The following is a 19,255-nucleotide window of genomic DNA, read 5'->3' as shown; positions in this document are numbered from 1 at the left end:
AAACAACATAGCACTGTCTAGTCTCTTCCATTTAAGGCAGTGAAATGTAGTGGGCTGCTTATTTAATCTCTGCTTTCAGTTTATAATGTTTTGGTCCCATTAAAATCAACGATGGAAAGTAATTGTAATTAACTTAAGAGTCTTAATCAGAATTTAGCTTTTTACTAATATTCAAATCCACATTCATGTATTTATTGCATTTACCGGCATCCATCCAAATCAATCAATGTGACTCTGGACAGCGTACAACAACAAAAATAAACATTAGCAAAAAATAACCATACATTATCTTTTTTAAAAAAAACCTCTTCTAATATATAAAAGGGTAAACCAAAATTTAATTAATTATAAAATTAATTAAAACAACCAGAAACAAATTCTACTCAACTAAACCCAAATGCCAGAAGAAAAAGCCAAATCTTAATGGGTTTTCTAAAGGCAAGCAGCATTGAGGCTATCATATAATTGGGATGAGGGGGACCGAGAATATCAAAAAGAAACACTTTGAAAGTGGGTAGTATAAGATTCTTTCCCTCACATTGCAAAGCTTTTACATTCCTGGCTGCTTATATTTTGTATTTTATCAGTATAAAACTTTAACAGAAATCCAGTTACATCAGGTTTCAAATATTGTAAATATTTATATCTTAAAAGTTTACACTAAGCTGTTTTAGCATTTAATTTAGCATTTAACTTAAACAGGTCCTTAAAGCATTTTGCCATTGTTTATGATTATTATTATAGAAAAGGGAATTTTTGTTATATCTTGGGCAACTAAAACTGCAGCCTTTTAACTTACAAACTTTTTATCAGCATATTCTGAAATATGGCAGTTTATTACTTATAATGTCACCAGAATCTCTAAACTGTCATATCTCACACGGCATATGGAATTTCAGAATATGAAAGCCCTTGTTGTGTATTTCATATTTAAATTGGAGTTTCAGTCAATAAAATCTATATCTGAAAAGGGAAGGTGGATAATTTCTCACTCTACACCTCAGGTAGACCCCCTAGAATAGCTCTACCAAAAGCTGAGCCAAGAATGAGAGTTTGATCTCTGAGCGGAGTGCGATCGATTGAAGGAGAAAAGGAAAAAGGGAGATACTTCTTTGTAGGATTGCATGACATTTTAGTACATTGTCATCTTATCAGAAGTTGAAGAATGATGTAAGTTCATATTATTTAAAATCAAAGTAACCACTTCAATATTATATATACAAGTAGAGTTATCTTGCAATAGATATGATCCCTTGTACTTTGATTGGTAATGCTATTTTTATTGTATTTAGAAATATTTATCTTTTAAGGTTTTATTACTTTTAATGTTGTAAGCCTTTCAGAGTCACTTCAAAGTGAGATGGGCAGCAAACAAATTTAATTATAAATAAAATAAATATAAGACTCATAAAAAATTTGTACATATTACATAGAAACTTAAATAAAGCCAAATAAAATAGACTCTTAAAAATCTTTAAAATATTGGAAGAGCACTTGAGATTTCAATTTAATTTAGTCAGCTTGGAATTGACTTAAAGTATTTTTAAAAAACTATAGTGGTAAGCCATTGATAAATTAACTACAAAATGTATTCAGTTTACTTAGCCCAATTAGTCATTGCTAAGCAGTGGAAATAAATGGATAACATTTCAGTGGCTAGATGGCATGTTAAGATCTGGTCTGCAGCTTTATTGAAAAGTCTTTGATAAATTCCATTGAATGATAAGTTAAAGTTAAAAGAAATAATCATTGTTTTACAAAGAATTTTAATATTTACATAAGAGATAAGCATTTTGGAAAAAACTTCTGTCAAACATTATGGGCATGTGAAAAAATATATCAGCAATATTTACGTTTTGTGTAACTCAGATAAAATTAATTAATTAATAAAACAATTCATAGATAGCATTTTACCCTGTAAAGTCATCACATGACTGTGTGCAAGTCTTAAACCTTTCGTCATGGATAAGCGAATCACAGGGTTGTTAAGTGAAATCTGGCTTTCTCTATTGAGTTTCCTTGTCGGAAGCTGGCTGAGAAGGTTGCAAGTGATGATCATTGTCCCAGGGATAATGCAACTATTGTAAATACATCCAGTTGCCAAGCACCCAAATCATGATGAAATCATGACAGTCATAAATGTGAAGTCAATGTATTCAGTGCTTTAGTGACTTGGAACGAACACTTTAAAAAAATGTGGTTTTCTTATTTTCAGTGATATGGCTACTACTATTACTGCTACAGGTTTTAGAAGATAAAGTGATTTGTTGTTTAAAATATTGAGCCAAAAATTGTAGTATTATTTGCATAGATTAGTTGCCACATTTCATTAGTCCATCTATATTCTTTATCTCTGTAGCGATGTCTGATCGTCAGGAAAGTGCACTTATAGAGTTAATGGTATGTACAATTCGACAAGCTGCAGAAGCACACCCTCCAGTGGGCAGAGGAACTGGCAAGAGAGTAAGTTTTTTTTTTGTTACTTTTCTCTTGGACTTTTTGTATGCATGTTTTTTCAGTGATTTTTAATAATACCTCAATAGGGAAAAAGTGATTGGAAAACCTTTATCACAAATGATATTTGAGTTCAATATTCTATTTTGTAAGGACTTTTTTATAAAATGCAAATTATTGGGATTGTTTTCTAGAACAGTGACAATTCAGATATTTTTGTAATCATGTTCAGAACATAAAATGTTTGCCTTGATGAGCACTCATAATGAGGATGTGGAGGTGCACATCTCAAACATTTGGAGATATACTCAAAGGACTTTTGAGAGGCACACATTTTTATAACAAAATGGCTTAAGATGCTAGAAAATCTGTCAAATATGTTAAATACTTTGTACCAGGGGTGGGTTCTAAAAATTTTTTACTACTGGTTCTGTGAGCGTAGCTAGTTGGGGGGTAATGTGACTGAGTGGGCGTGGCCAACTTTTTTTTTTTTTAAGAGGTTGCAGAAAAAAATGCTTTTAGAAGCGTCTGATGATCAGGCAACTCAGCTGGTATTGCCAGAGGCTTTTAAAAGCATTTTTTTCCTACAACCTCTTCGGCTGAAGAGGTTGCAGAAAAAAATGCTTTTAAAAGCCTCTGACGATCCCAGCTGAGCCGCGCGATCATCAGAGGCTTTTTTTTTTTTTACTTTTAAAAGCATTTTTTCGGCCGAAGAGGTTGTAGAAAAAATGCTTTTAAAAGTAAAAAAAAAAAAAAAAGCCTCTGATGAGGTGGGCGGGGTAAGCGAGCGGCGACCAGGCCATGGACTGGTTTGGGGGTGTGGCCAGCCAATGTTATTACCAGTTCTCTGAACTACTACAAATTTTTACTACCAGTTCTTGCGAACCGGTGCAAACCGGGAGCAACCCACCACTGCTTTGTACTTAAATAACTGTACAGGTAGTCCTTGGCTAATAACCATTCATTCAATGACTGTTCAAAGTAACAACAATGTTAAGAAGGAGGTTTATGACTAGTTCTCAAAGTTGCATCTATAGCAGAATCCCAAGTCATGCTATCATAATTTGGGAGCTTGGCAATTGGCTCACAATTATGATAGATGTAGTGTCCCATGGTCATGTGATTGCCATTTGTAAACTTCACTGCTGGATTCCATCAAGTAAATTCAATGGCGAAACTGGCAGAAGGTCACAAATGGCGATAACCTGACATCACACTTAACAGCTGCATAGGATTTGCTCAATAACTGCCACCAGAACTGCCATCATAACATAGTGTGGTCACGTGATGTCACATTTTATGATGTCATTTAGTGATGGAGTTGCCAGTCCAATTATTGTCATTAACTGAGGACTACTTATATTCTTTCTTATTGCAGCATCCTCAGTGAGAAAATTTTTCTTTCAATTTGGGTTATAATAGTAGTGCCCTATTAAAAACCAGCATATTAATTTGCAGATTAATTAGGCTGCTGTATAAAAAAGCCACAATTTATATCTTGATTGGCAATATTTATATTACAGTTGTTTATGATGTGATAGTCCCCCTATTTTTCAGGTTTTAACAGCAAAAGAAAGAAAAACTCAGATAGATGACCGGAACAAGCTAACAGAACACTTTATTATTGCACTTCCGATGCTCCTATCAAAGGTATGTCAATAGAATGTGATTCAGTAATAATAGTTGTATGATTCTTTTTCTAATTTTTTATTAGAATAATAATTTTAACTTTTTCATTTTTTTTCTCTTGCTAGTATTCTGCTGATGCAGAGAAGGTGGCAAATCTTCTTCAAATTCCTCAATATTTTGACTTAGAAATTTACAGTACAGGAAGAATGGAGAAGGTATAGTACACCAAAATGGAAAAGTAATCTGACAATTGAAGGGATTTGTCCAGGCAGTCACAAAGAATCAGACGGACACACAGAGACACATGTACCATACACACGGTGCTATGTGCTATGTCATTATTCTTCCAGTCTTCTGACTCCTTGGAATAATTTAATACAGTATTTATTTAAATAGATTCAATTTTACAAATATATAAAGGAGTTCGAGTTTTATTGTGAATATAAATTACATGGCAATATGAAGAATCTGAACTAAAAGCACAATTGTTATGTTTCCTGTCATCGCAGTGTGTGTGTGTGTGTGTGTGTGTGTGTGTGTGTGTGTTTCCTGGCATCAATATATGTTGAAGGTTTCGTAATTATTTTGAATTTTATATTTCTGTGCTCTGTTGTCGTGTTTAAGTTAGAGTAATTCAAGAAATGACCAAAATTTCTCTTTGTTCCACAGCATTTGGATGCTTTGTTGAAACAGATTAAATTTGTTGTAGAGAAGCATGTGGAATCAGATGTTCTTGAAGCCTGCAGTAAAACATACAGCATTCTCTGCAGTGAAGAATATACCATTCAGAACAGGGTTGACATAGCTCACAGCCAGCTCATTGATGAATTTGTAGATCGGTTCAACCATTCTGTGGAGGATCTATTAAATGAGGTTTGCTTGTATCCTGTTTTCCCTAGAATAAAATATCTGCCTACACGTTAGTACCAGAACATTATTTTAATTATTTAATTTTTTTTTGTTTGCATCCCAGAACATCAAATGAGAACTAAATTTCTATTGTATTGGTGGTATATAAGAGGCCTAGACAGAGGTGGGTGGAAAACCACATGAATATGTTTACCAGAGAACAATAGAAAGATCTTTTTCTGTTTAAAGATATTGTGATTATAAAGTGAAGTGATGCAAGGAAATTAGTTCCTAACAGTTGGCCGTGATGGCACAGTGATTAGAAAGCAGTATTTCAGGCTAACACTGCCCATTGCCAGGAGTTCGATCCTGACCGGCTCAAGGTTGACTCAGCCTTCCATCCTTCCAAAACGAGGACCCATATTGGTAAAACGAGGACCCAGATTGTTGGAGGCAATATATTGACTGTAAACTGTTCAGAGTGTTGTAAAGCACTATGAAGTGGTATATAAGTCTAAGTGCTATTGCTATTAATGATATTGTGATTCTAAAGTGAGGTGATATAAGAAAATTAGTTCCTCACACAGTTATTGCTTCCATTAAGTTTGAAAGTGGAAGAGAAGTCTTCTGTATAGTCAAGAACTCTGACCATACTTCTAATAGATGCATTGTTTCAAATTTGGATAGTTTGACAGACAGGAAAAATTGTTGTTAAGCAGTGATATGAGCCACGTTGGCGCAGTGATTAGAGTGCAGTACTGCAAGCTACTTCTGCTGACTGCCAGCTGCCTGCAATTTGGCAGTTCAGATCTCACCAGGCTCACGGTTGACTCAGCCTTCCATCCTTCCGAGGTGGGTAAAATGAGGACCCAAATTGTTGGGGGCAATATGCTGACTCTATAAACTGCTTAGAGAGGGCTGTAAAGCACTTTGAAGCGGTATATAAGTGCTATTGCTATTGCTATTTTTAAGTGTGGTATCGCAGACTGCACCTGATTTTAAAACCTTTTTTTTGCTGCAGTCGTTAAGCGAATCACCCATGTTATAAGAGACATTATATGACCACTACTTGCAACTGTTAGGCTTCCCTGTTGAGTTCACTTCTCAGAAGCCAGCTGAGAAGGTTGCAAATAGCAGTCACATGACTGTAGGATGCTGTGACTATCATAAATGTATAATGGTTGCCAAGTGCCCAAATCACGGTCATGTAACTGGGGATGTGCAACAGTCATTAAGTGTGAAGTCCAGTCATAAGTCATTTTTTTCAGCACCGTTGTAACTTTGAACAGTTGCTAAATGAATGGTCATTAAATGAAGGCTACTTGTACATAGAACCCCTTTATTTGGAGAGAAAAAGATTCATGTAACACAAACTTTTTGTAATTATCTACTCCTGAGTAGATAGGAATAATACCAATACTAAATTGTTTGTATAATTTAGCCCTTTATATATCAATTTTATAAGTGAACAAAGAATGTAAAAGTATTACGTTACAATTACAATTTATCTCCAATAATATACATAATCTTCCAAACAAGCCCATATTTCTTTTTTTAAATCAATTTTAATCAGTGATTCTCCATTTTAAAACAATTAATCAGTGGAACAATTTGCCTCCAGAGGTTGTGAATGCTCCAACACTGGAAGTTTTAAGAAGAGATTGGATAACCATTTGTCTCAAGTGGTGTAGGGTTTCCTGCCTAAGCAGGGGATTGGACTAGAAAACCTCCAAGATCCCTTCCAACTTTGTTATTCTGTTCTCTTCTATTTTAATATTAATATTCAATTTATTATTTTCTTCAATATTTCAATATTTCCTGAGGCTACTCCACACGATACAAATTACGTTCTTTTCTTTTCTTTTTCAAAATCAGAAAGAGTTAATTTGTGCACCTCAGAATGAAATGAGAATTTATTTTCTAGGAATATTAGCTAGTCATATATGTATTGTCATATATGATCTGATTTCTTAATTCCTATCAAGCACATACAGTTTTTTCATGCATACTTGTATTAGGCAGATCAAATCTATATTTAAATTGATCAGTCATGTAACAATACATAGGAGAACTTTACTTAGGGTTCAGTGCTGAATCCTGAAGGTATGTATATATGAGACATGTAGTTCAAAAATCCTGTTGATCATTAGGATCTGTGTAATATTAGGATATTGGAATATTTAGAAATGGTAACTTTGGCGAAATTTTTAAAAACGGCAAGGTGTCATGCTAGGCCACTTCTCCAGCAAGGCCTGGATTTGAGAATCAGTTTGAGATTTTGTAAACTCTTTTGAGTTTAGTTTCTGAAATACAAATTGATACAAATTCTCAACAGCCATTACTATACATAGGTAGGAATCTACACTCTTAAACATAAGTGTAATATATAAATTGCTCAGCCTATGATCCAGTTTGTTCTATTTCCAGGGAGAAGAAGCTGATGATGATGATGTATACAATGTTCTTTCTACTTTAAAGAGATTAACATCATTTCACAAGTATGTGGCTTTATGAAGTTTTATAGTTATTTTAAAATGGTCAGTCATTTATACTGCCATGAAAAAATAAGCAAAAAATTAAGCAAGATTGGAAGGTTTCTATTGTTAGAATAGAAAGATAGAGATAAACTTAGAATGTGTGTGTGTCTATATCTATCTCTATCTATCTATATAAAAAACAGCTACTTTATGCAAGATGTAGGAAGGAATTCCATAGTTTAAGAAATCATATAGTTTATATGTTGTACTTAAACTCCTAATTATAACAGTGATTTTATTATTGCATTTGTTCAATCTTTACTATATATGTTTGTTTGTTTGTTTGTTTAATGCATTTTTAATTTCTCTCAAAGCGCTCATGACCTTACAAAATGGGATTTGTTCAGTAACTGCTACAGGTTATTGAGGACTGGAATTGAACATGGAGCTATGCCAGAACAGGTAAATAATAAGTAATGTGTACTGCTGTATTCATATAATACAATATGAAATGGATTTGGCTGTTCCCCAGTAAAGCTGTATATGTGATTTTTTTAATATATACTGCTGCTTTTCCTCTTTTTAATCTTATTTTAATAGTACTACAATACTATTAAAGTTGCTTTGACAATTGAGATGACTGGGCAGATGAATGAATGAATGAATGAATTTCGTGGTTACCAAAAGTTCATTAAATTGAGTTGGACTTAAGCGATTAAGGCACCAGGCTAGAAACCAGGAGACTGTGCGTTCTAGTCCTACATTAGGCATAAAAGCCAGCTGGGTGACTTTGAGCCACCCACTTTCTCTCTCTCTCTCTGTCTCAGCCCAAACCACTTCACAGGGTTATTGTGAGGAAAATAGGAGGAGGAAGGAGTCTTAGGTATGTTCACTGCTTTGAGTTATTTATAAAAGTAATAAAGGCGAGATGTTTTTAATTAATGTTCTTTACATTCATATCCTATCTTCATTTGAGGACTGCAAAAGTATAAAGTTCTTTATCTCTCCCATAATTTTACCTTCACAATGATTTTATGAGTGGGTTAGGCTCAGAGATGGGTTTCAGCAGGTTCTGACCAGTTCTGGAGAACCAGTAGTGGAAATTTTGAGTAGTTCGGAGAACCGGTAGTAAAAATTCTGACTGGCCCCGCCCCCATCTATTCTTTGCCTCCCAAGTCCCAGCTGATCAGGAAGAAATGGGGATTTTGCAGTAACCTCCCCCTGGACTGGGGAGGGAATGGAGATTTTACAGTATCCTTCCCCTGCCTACCAAGTCATGCCACGCCCACCAAGCCATGCCCACAGAACCGGTAGTAAAAAATTTTGAAACCCACCACTGGTTAGGCTAAATGATAAGGTGTGGCCCATAGTGCTTCATATTGGCTTTATTGCTAAATAGAAATGTGGCTATTTTAATCCATGGAAAACAGTGTAATTTTCATTAGCAACTTGGTGCTTACACACAGTTCCCTTGGCACCTGATAAGATTTCTTGTCTCCTTTTATTTTTAAAGATTTTTTTTTAAGTTTAAAAAATAAGGAGAAAAATAAAAGTAAAGAGAAATCGTCATGCTGTTAAGCAAAACATAATTTTCATATGTTTCATTTTATTGTGCTGTAACAAATTAGATGCATGCTATCGAAATAAATAGTTTGAAGTTTGGAACGAGCTACTTTAAACCATACCATACATTTTTAATTTGAGATGCTTAGACTGTATTTGAGCTTTCCTGGCTTTAAACTATGCAATTAAAATTTCAATTGATTGTAGCTATTATTTGTCCTCCATCTCAAGAATTAATAAACTGATCCTTTGCATAGTCTTAAAATCCTCTAAATACGTTGTTTGCAAACAATAGTACATAATTGCTGCAAACTGTACAAATTTCATACTTATTTCTCTGCTGTGAATTTTGTTTCAGATAGTGGTTCAGGCTCTTCAGTGTTCCCATTATTCAATTCTCTGGCAGCTGGTAAAAATTACAGAAGGATCTCCTTCAAAAGTAAGATACTATGGATCACAGTACTTCTAACACTGGGAGATAGTTGAGTTGATTGTCCTACATTCTTTCATAAATGCCCTACTTCTGGCATCAACAAGAGAATATTTACTGTATACAGGTAATGCCCAATTTGCAGTCAACTGTTCAAAGTTACAACAGCACTGAAAAAAGTGACTTAAGACCAATTCTTGCACTTGGAACTGTCGCAGCTTTCCCATGGTCACATGATGAAATTTGGCAACCAGCATGTATTTTACGACAGTTGCAGCATTCCGGGATCACGTGGCCATTTGCGACCTTCCAAGCCAGCTTCCAAAAAGCAAAGTGAATGAGGGAAGTTGGATTCACTTAACGACTGCATGATTCACTTAATAACTGCAGTGACTTACTTAAGAACCATGTTGCTTAGCAATAGAAACATTGGTCTCAAATGTGGTCATAAGTCAAGGACTACCTGTAATACATTTTGCTTTTCAATGATCCCCCTAAGCATATGTTACATGTTTTTCATTAGAGCTTTCAAGGGGCATGGCTGCAGTTGAGAATTACTATTCTATATAATTTGAGCTGGGATTTTTCTTGCATTTTAATAGGTATTAATGTATTTCCACTTAAGTCTGCTGTAACATTGCATCCCTCATGTCTAGCTTCTTATCTGAATATCTTGGTTCCCACTTACATCCAGTGGGAATAGTTATTTATTTTTCTTCATCCAACCTGCATATATACATTTGTATATATAATTAACATAACTAGAATAGAAGAATAATCATTTGAAAAACATTTTATTGTGAAACTTTAATAGTATGTAGATGATTCATTAGCTGAAGTTCTTATATCACATGTTTCCTCGTGGTCTAACTCTCTGGAAATGAAAAACAATTGCCATGGCAGAATCACATTTTTAGTGTGTGGATTTTGAAATTATATCTTTATGTGAATAAAAATATGTAGAAAAATGCTTGACTCCCACAAATTATGGAAAACTTTTTTTCCAGATACATTGTTTTTCCTTATTATTTTATACTCGCAAAATCCATTCTGTTTTCTTAAATGCTAATACTGCTTTCCTAGATATTGTTGAAAAGTAAGTAGTCCTTGATGTGTGATCACAATTGGGACCAGAAAATTTGTTAAGTGGTGCAGTCATTGACCATACCTGATTTTATGACCTTTTAGCCACAGTTGTCATTAAGTGAAACATCACATGATCATGACTTGTGACCTTCCCTGCTGACTTCCCTATTGATGTAGCTTGTCAAAAGCCAGCTGAAAAGATTGAAAATGGCAGTCATGTGACCCTAGGACGCTGCTACTATTGCAAATGAGAGCTAGTTTCCAACCACCCAGATCATGTGATTGGAGGATCACTATAATGGCTGTAGTTGTGAACACTGGTTATAAGTCATTTTTTTCAATGCTGTTGCAACTTTAAACAGTCAATAAATGAATGACTGTAAGTTGAGGGCTACCTGTATGTTTACTTCCCCCCCCCTCCCCTTTTGATGTTTTCTGGTAGGGCACCAGAAAGAGCAGAGAAGGGGGAAGATAGTATAGGCAGGCTGCCAAGTGCCCAAGTTTTGATTACATGAGTATGGGGGGCACTGCAGTAGCCATAACTTTGGGGATCAGTCATAAGTCGATTTTTTTCAGCACCATCGTAACTTTGAACAATTACTATTAGTTGAGTACTACCTGTTCATTGAATAATATGATTTGGTCATGTCTGGTTTTGGTTTCATTTTGGAATTATATTGTAAGATATATTGAAAAATATATAGATAGACTTTTCAAGTTGTTAATGACTCTTTTTGAGGAAGGTTGTTTATATTGGGCATATAGATTCAACAAGGGAGTTTTATTGAGAGGTTGGAAAAGTACTGTTAACCAGATATCATAGTCTTGATTCAGAAATGTTTAATGTTTCTAGTTTTGAAATTATTTTCTATTAATTAAAAATGGGCATAATATATTTCTTTTTGGGCATGGTATCTCTTTTATGTCCTATAAGAATAGACATTTTAATGTATATTTTGATAAATTGTTATTGATTATATGAATAAGTGATTTATTGGGGTGATTTATATTAATAGTATATTGTTTAGGTTTATGTGTCTATTTTATTTTATTTTTTCTTGGTATTTTCTTTCGCTTGGTATTATCATTTCATAATAGGAAAAAAAATCTCTTAAATATTCCCTTGTTAGGCACTGAAACACAACTTTAAAACTGTGTATTGCAGCAACTCTGTCCCATCACTTTCCAAATATGCTTACTGCGGGTCTATTTTATTCTTGGATTTTATTATTTAAATTGTGATATTGTGAGCCAATTTAGAGGCGCCATCTGCAGCTATTATTACACAGTACTTTTTCTCTCTGTCTATTCCTGAAAATGTTGACTGATACTGAAAATCAGATAATTGTTCATATGTTTCCTCTAGGAAGATTTATTGGTATTAAGGAAAACAGTCAAATCATTTCTGGCTGTCTGCCAACAGTGTCTGTCAAATGTCAACACTCCAGTAAAAGAACAGGTAATAGAAATCAGTTAAATACATAAAATATGACAATATTTTACAAACTGTTATATATCTTATTTCCTACAAAAATTAAATACTAAGCCTTCTTGATCAATTTGGATGGTTTGTATACTTAATACTTCTTCTAATTTAATTTTGCCTATTCTGGGAGCCTTTTATGAAGGCTACATGTAATTAGCCACATAATTAATATGGTTTCATTCTGAATTAAAATTGAGGTCTGGCTAGTTATTGGAAGTCAATAAAGTTCCAGAGTTTATTTCTAATTATGTTTTCATATTAGTTTTCCTATATTTTACTTCTGGTTTCTATTACCAATGAAATATGCAAACAAAAATTTAATTGAAACTTTTTGCTAATAACTACTAATACTATATCTCTTTCTGATTGCAGGGTAGAGATCATTTACTTTCCCCTTAACTTCCATAAGCACTCTTTTGAGTACATAATATAATGTTTGCGTATATACTTTGCTGGATGAGATTTGTGATTTTAAACATTTCTGATATTAAAACTTAAGTAATTTGCTCACCATACTTTTTAAAACTTTGCTTATATTTTTTATAAATTTACCCCTACAAGTATACTTGCTGAAAGGTTTCTCTTAGTTATAAAAATGTTCTTCATTAAGAATAGTAATAAACTGATTTTAAAATACTATTGCATGAGTGCTGCCATAGAGGTTGTAATAACTGCCTACGGTATCTATTTGAAAACACATGGAGAAAAGATTATGAGGAAGAAAAGATGTAAATGCTTTTGTTTTTGTATTTCATCTTTATTACAATTATGAGCTAAGATAGAAATGAACTCTTTAAAGAGATACAGATTCATTTCCAGAATATACTGTATTGCTTTTTTGTTGTTGTTGTTATTGGATGACGGTATATAAAAAGTATAAAAAAGCAAATAGACTTGCTGCTTTTCCTAGACATTTCTTGGTCCCAGTGACCTTTCTGAGAAAGGAAGAGGAATCCCAAAAAGCTGATTAGAATGTAATGAATTCAGTAATTTATCTTTTACCGATTTTAATTTTGGTCCAGACTACTTAAAGAATTATTCCTGGAAATAATTGCAGGATGTAACATATAGGTCAAGATCCTTTAATTTAATAATTGCACCATCAGTATCTCTATTTTTTTAAATTCTAGCAATAGCAATAGCACTTAGACTTATATACCGCTTCATAGTGCTTTACAGCCCTCTCTAAGCGGTTTACAGAGTCAGCATATTGCCCCCAACAATCTGGGTCCTCATTTTACCGACCTCGGAAGGATGGAAGACTGAGTCAACCTTGAGCCTGATGAGATTCAATCTGCCAAACTGCTGGCAGCCGCTGAGCAGCAGAAGTAACCTGCAATACTGCATTCTAATCACTGTGCCAATTGCGGCCCTTATAAAATAAAATAAAATTTATGTTTTTATTAAGCATTTTTGAGGGGAAAAAACAAGAACAAAAAAAGTCTGTAGAGATTCTCGGTCATCCAGGTCATGGTTGTCCCAAAGGTGCTTTTTCAGGAGGCAACTGGACTTTCTTGTTTTTTCTTTTGAAGACGTTTTGCTTCTCATTCAAGAAGCTTCTTCAGCTCTGACAGGATAGTGGGGAATGGAAGGATTTATATTCTTTGCAGACAGCTGGTAATCTGCATCCTTTTAGAGGGTCATTGAAGCACATTTATCTGTGTCCTCAGGGTCACCTGAGTAGTGCTCCTGGTTCCTGTAATCTGCAATTTTTCCTCTGGAAATCCATTCCGACTCCCACACCATTCAAAGGGTGTTCATCCCAAATTGTATAGCTAAAAGTCTAGAAATTCTCAGTCATCCATTATCAGGACAACCATTACCTGGATGACTGAGAATCTCTACAGATTTTTAGCTATACATAATATTAATATGATATAATAACAACCCAGAAATGCAGTTATAGCCCAGTCCTCACTATCATTGTCACTGTAATTGCTGCCTAGGAGAAACAGGCCAGAATTGCTGCTGCTGCATTGCAAAAGAATCCTCAGAAGATGACAGGCAGAGTTGTGGCCATCACCAAACAACCAGTAAGCCACTTACAAGGCTGCCTCAGCCAAAGCTTCTGCTGCTCCGACAAAAGCAGCAACTTTAGATCAAACCAACTCTCACCTCCTCCAAACCAACAAATAGCTTTGCCTCTCTGACATTCCAGAAGCTATTTGAAAATGCTGTGATACTCTGGACCTCCTGACACCCAGCCTCACCAGTCCAGCTGTCTGCACCTAATAGAGTAGAGTTCAATTATGCACAATTTATTAAAAATTATCCATAAGTTCCTAAAATTCTTAAATTGTAAAAACATAAACACATACAGGTTTACATTAGAATGTTATATACCTGAACATTTTTGACATGTGTAACATAATTGATTAAATTGTTTTTGTATTTCAGGCTTTTATGCTGCTCTGTGATCTCTTGATGATTTTTAGCCATCAGCTGATGAGTGGAGGCAGAGAAGGTCTTCAACCTTTGGTGTTTAATCCAGATTCAGGTCTCCAGACTGAACTCCTTAGCTTTGTAATGGACCATGTCTTCATTGACCAGGATGATGAGAACCAGAGCATGGGCAAGTATTAGTTATTTTGATGTGTACTTATAAATAGTCCCAAAATCTCCAACAATTGCAGAAGGCAGCTTTGCTTGGAACATCTTACGGTCCTGTGACTATACCTGTAATAGCTTCAGACAACAACGTTTGCCTAACCCAGGTCCTTAGAAAGGAGACTTGATAGGTGGATAAAAATGCCAAACATCTCTCTGATTGTGTGATCAACTGTAATACAAATAGCAATAATAAACTGATCTCTTCAAATGATACTATCTCATGCACAAAAAGAGAAACAGTAAAACAGTTAAAGTAAGTTCATAGCATTTCTGAAAGATAATAAATGCTTAGGAGAAAAAAATAACAGTCAATGGTAACATCTCTCTTATCCCTCCCCAACACACTGTGAAACCCAAGTATAGCTAGTAACTAAAGAAGACTAGTTGGTACAGATAATCCCCCAGGTACGAAGGTTCATTTGTGAATTTTCACAAGAAGTTTGTTCAGAAAGGGTACTTATATTAGAAATTCAAAACTGCAATGAAAAAGAGGCCTCTATAGCCATGTGACTTGCATTCAGTCACTGCTGCAAAAATGACACTGCTGGTTGTCATTTTTAACTCTGACTTGCCTGTGCCGTTCAGGGTTATCACCAGTGGTGGGTTGCCCCTGGTTCAGGCCGGTTCGCAAGAACCGGTAGTAAAACTGGTGGGAGGCTCCGCCCACTGACCTGGACTTCATCAGAAGTGATCTGCGCATGCACAGAAGCTTTTGCGCATGAGCAGAAAGAGAGAGAGAGCACGATGCGAACCTGTAGTAAAGGTAAGTAGAACCCACCCCTGGTTATGACATAAAATTTCCTGAAGCCGGCAGGTTTTTTCTTTTTTTGTACCTGGTCACAGCCAAACAAGATCTCGTGATTTTTGCAGGCAGTGCGAGTTTGGTTTTGTTTTTGGTTTTTTTTGGGGGGGGGAGTGCTGTGTGTGCTTAAGGTCTAGTGCTAGAATTGAGTGCTAGAATTGCTTCTGTAAGTATTTTTAAGTATTCTTTTTTTGTTATTTTATAGCACTGTATTGTTTGTAAACACTTTGGGAACTGCTTTGCTTTTTAAGTACTATATTTTGCAAACTATTGTGTTGTAAGTACAGTACTTTGCAAAGATAAAGTTTGTTTGCATTTGCCTGGAAACTGCTTGTAAAAATACTAGCTAGCATCTACATAAAGCATTCTATAACATTCTGTTTCCTTGCTTTTATTTTGGAGATTAGTGTATATTATTGTAATTTGTAGGTTTTAAATTTAAATTGCGTCCAGAAGTTGTGGGTGCCCCATCACTGGAAGATAAGAAGAGACTAGATAGGCATTTATCAGAAATACTCTCTTGTGAGAGCAGTGGGTTAGACTAGATGACCTCAAGGTCCCTCCCATTTGTTACTATTGCAAGCCAAGAGTTCTGTAAATCCTTCCCCCGTCTCCTTCTGGGTGCCTGGCTGGAAACTCTTAAGCTAATTACTGGCAAGTAGTTTTTTTTTTAAGCAACTGCAAATGGAGAGTTGGGTAAACTACCGCCTCATCCCACTCTGGATAGCTGTCTAAAGAAGTTTGACTAGCAGGAAATGGGTTTTTTAAAAAAGCAACTGCAAACTGAGAGCTCTGCGAGCCTGCTTGGAGGCAATTTAGTTCCTCTGCGGCACCGGAAACAGCTGTTAGATGGTGGCGGGAAAGTTCTGTTAACCATAACAGTGATCAATTAATGAATCAGAGGAAGTAGTAAATCAGATCTTCATTCATTTAACGAGCCATTTAATGATAATAATGGCTAAATTCATAATAATGAATTTAATTGTAAAAAATCGTAAAATTGAGTCTGATTCATGTAATGCATTTTTTTACTTACATACCTTATGGACAGGCTCCATTAGGTTCGTACCTCGAGGACTATCTGTAGTTTCAGGAGCAAAGGGGGCAGGGAGACTAAATATAATTGAGTATCTAGAAAAAATTCTGCCAATCAAATCTTGGCCAGGAACACTTCAGTATGGTATTTTTAGCAACTTTCTCTTGTTGCTAGTTGACAACTATCACAACATAACTATCCCATCATATTTTAGAGAACTGTAGAATGTATCAATTAGGTAAATGAGAAATAATGACATTAAAAAGCAACTATATTTTATTTTATTTCATTTATTGTTTAGAGGGAGATGAAGAAGATGAAGCTAATAAAATTGAAGCTTTACACAAGAGAAGGAATCTTTTGGCTGCCTTTAGCAAACTTATAATTTATGATATTGTAGACATGCATGCGGCAGCTGATATCTTCAAGCATTACATGAAGGTATGATTCTGTGCTCTGTTACTTTGTCCTAATAAATCAGGTTTGCCAAAATATATGGATATATCTAAGGCTAACTTCATTTTGATGAAAAGTCAGGCATACATTTTTAAATGGTCCTCCATTTACTTAACTCTGGCTGGAGTTGAAGAGATACTCTCAAACAAAATAAAATAAAGTATTCAAAACTGCACTAAGTAGGAAGGAATCATTGAAAAGTTTCCAATGCAAAACTTCCATTATAAATATGTCTATAATTTTAACTCTTTCCCAGTGAATAATGTTTTCCCTATTAAATGTTCTTGAGTACTTTGTCCAAAATATTTACAATTGAATTATTTCCGTAACACTACAAATGAAAAATATTACTTTATGATTCTTGTTTTGTGCCTTGGAGTCAATCCTCATTCCTGACAATTGCCTAAACAAATCTTTTTCTGGCAAGATCATCAGAAATGATTTGCTATTGCCTTCTTCTTAGGGTTGAAAAAGAATAATTGGTCCAAAGTTGCCCAGCTGGCTTTGTGCCAGCGGTAGTTTCAAACCTGGGCCCTTAACTAAGGTACTACTGGGTGTAACTGGATTTATTTCTTTATGTTAGTGATCATTATTTTTTAACACTAGCATTCCACCATACCATTTCTGCATGGCAGTTATCTTGACTTCGGGTTGGATCCTAGGTCTTTGCATGGAAGTATAATGAAATAGAGGTTTTCTATATACATAAAATATTCTCCTTTTGTACAAAGAGAAATTCAGTTGGCAGTATAAAACTATTCAGCTTAATACTATTCGAAATTAGCATTTATTAATTCTAGTGTAGGAGGGATGGTTTATTAGATAAGATAATCTAAAACCTCACAAGATTGATTATGAAAAAGATAGTCAATAAAAATTAAATGCATTGTTAATTAAAATATGCTCTTTTCTTGCTTTTAGTACTACAATGACTATGGCGATATCATTAAGGAGACATTGAGTAAAACAAGACAAATTGATAAAATTCAATGTGCAAAAACTCTCATTCTCAGTTTACAGCAGGTAAAAATATTTAGCCCCCACTAATTCTTAAATGTGTCTTGTATACAAATAACTTTCTTCATATATTTGAATATTCTGTTGCTATCATGTGACCATAGGATAAAGTTTAATATGAATATTTATAAACTATTACAGAATTTCTGATTTGAATAATCTAGAACAGTTAAAAATTGTCATTTTGATCAGTTCAGGACTACATCATAAAAATATTTTATTTATTTGTTAATTTATAGCACCCCCTTCCTTATAGGAGCTCAAGGCAACATTCTGCTATTTTTCTCCATAACAACCACTCTATGAGGTAGGCTGTACTAAGAATGACTGGCCCAGTATCACCTAGAACTAAACTATAACCTGGATCTCTCCGATGCTAGCCCAGGATCTTAATCACTTTATTCTCATTCGGAATACATTAATTTAATTAATCATAGATTTATTTTGACAAAATATATGTGAACAAAAAGGCTGTACAATTCATACAATACAGTTAAAATAGAAAAACAGTGTGCTCCAACTATTAGCTTCAGGATGCATATTTACTATCGAATTTAAATAATTTTATTATATAGTACTTGGGTCAGTGTTATGAGTTAAAAACTTGTTGCATTGCAAGCTTAGATAAGATTCCCCGTTTTTTTTTCTTTTTTTAAAGAAGATTGAGAAAAACGATATTACAAATAGTGTTATTACTACTCTTTGGGAGAAAGATGGAAATACTAGTTACTACCAAGTAACCGTTACTTGGTAGTATGACTGAATCCCATTGCTGAGCATAACTGAATCAGAAAAAAGGCGGAGAGGCTCCTTTAACAAAACAAAGGCAATCCAAGTCTTGTTAATAAACATTTACTGAAATGTAGGTCCATATTTTACAAATGATGTTGAGGGAATACCTGAAAGCCTCTTAATTAAGAAAAATCTAAAAATCACACATTGTTATTAATGCAATCAAACATTATAATAGTCTGCCCTGCATACTAATCTCCACATAAAAGGGTAGACTATACATATATATATATATATGGTAAGTTTATCAGATAGTTTCCATTATTCATTTGTTTCTTTTCTAAGATCTGTTGGAAACCACAGTTCTAAGAATGTGCCACTATATCTGTAAAGATTTGAACTTTCAGTTCTTTCTGCAGCTATTTAATGAGCTTGTTCAAGAGCAAGGTCCTAACTTGGACAGGACATCTGCCCATGTCAGTGGTATTAAGGAGCTGGCCCGTCGTTTTGCTCTTACCTTTGGTCTGGACCAGATAAAGACAAGAGAAGCCGTAGCCACGTTACACAAGTGAGTGGCAAGGAATATGTTGAAGTCAAGTAATGCCTTTTTTAAAATAGGGTATAAATA

The 19,255-nt window shown here is 34.6% G+C and overlaps 1 protein-coding gene across 17 annotated transcripts in view; it reads left to right on the top strand.

Annotated features, from left to right (window-relative positions):
* The window catches only part of STAG1 (STAG1 cohesin complex component), a 192,791-nt gene that overhangs the window by 161,170 nt on the left and 12,366 nt on the right, over window positions 1-19,255 (top strand). For 10 of the 17 annotated variants that reach the window (XM_060682836.2, XM_087872154.1, XM_034439662.3 and 7 more), the window contains 12 exons: window positions 2,360-2,463; window positions 4,012-4,104; window positions 4,209-4,298; window positions 4,753-4,956; window positions 7,360-7,430; window positions 7,784-7,871; window positions 9,331-9,411; window positions 11,855-11,947; window positions 14,372-14,546; window positions 16,724-16,863; window positions 17,800-17,901; window positions 19,035-19,195. In XM_060682836.2, coding sequence (XP_060538819.1) covers window positions 2,360-2,463; window positions 4,012-4,104; window positions 4,209-4,298; window positions 4,753-4,956; window positions 7,360-7,430; window positions 7,784-7,871; window positions 9,331-9,411; window positions 11,855-11,947; window positions 14,372-14,546; window positions 16,724-16,863; window positions 17,800-17,901; window positions 19,035-19,195 — 1,402 coding nt within the window. The remainder of the gene's footprint in view (window positions 1-2,359; window positions 2,464-4,011; window positions 4,105-4,208; window positions 4,299-4,752; window positions 4,957-7,359; window positions 7,431-7,783; window positions 7,872-9,330; window positions 9,412-11,854; window positions 11,948-14,371; window positions 14,547-16,723; window positions 16,864-17,799; window positions 17,902-19,034; window positions 19,196-19,255) is intronic. The other 7 variants (XM_087872159.1, XM_034439668.3, XM_087872158.1 and 4 more) reach the window with 1 other exon arrangement.

Source organism: Pantherophis guttatus, chromosome 6 (genome assembly GCF_059756535.1).
Source record: "Pantherophis guttatus breed Tessera chromosome 6, ASM5975653v1, whole genome shotgun sequence".
NCBI lineage: Eukaryota > Metazoa > Chordata > Lepidosauria > Squamata > Colubridae > Pantherophis > Pantherophis guttatus.
This window is presented reverse-complemented; position numbering and strand designations above follow the sequence as displayed.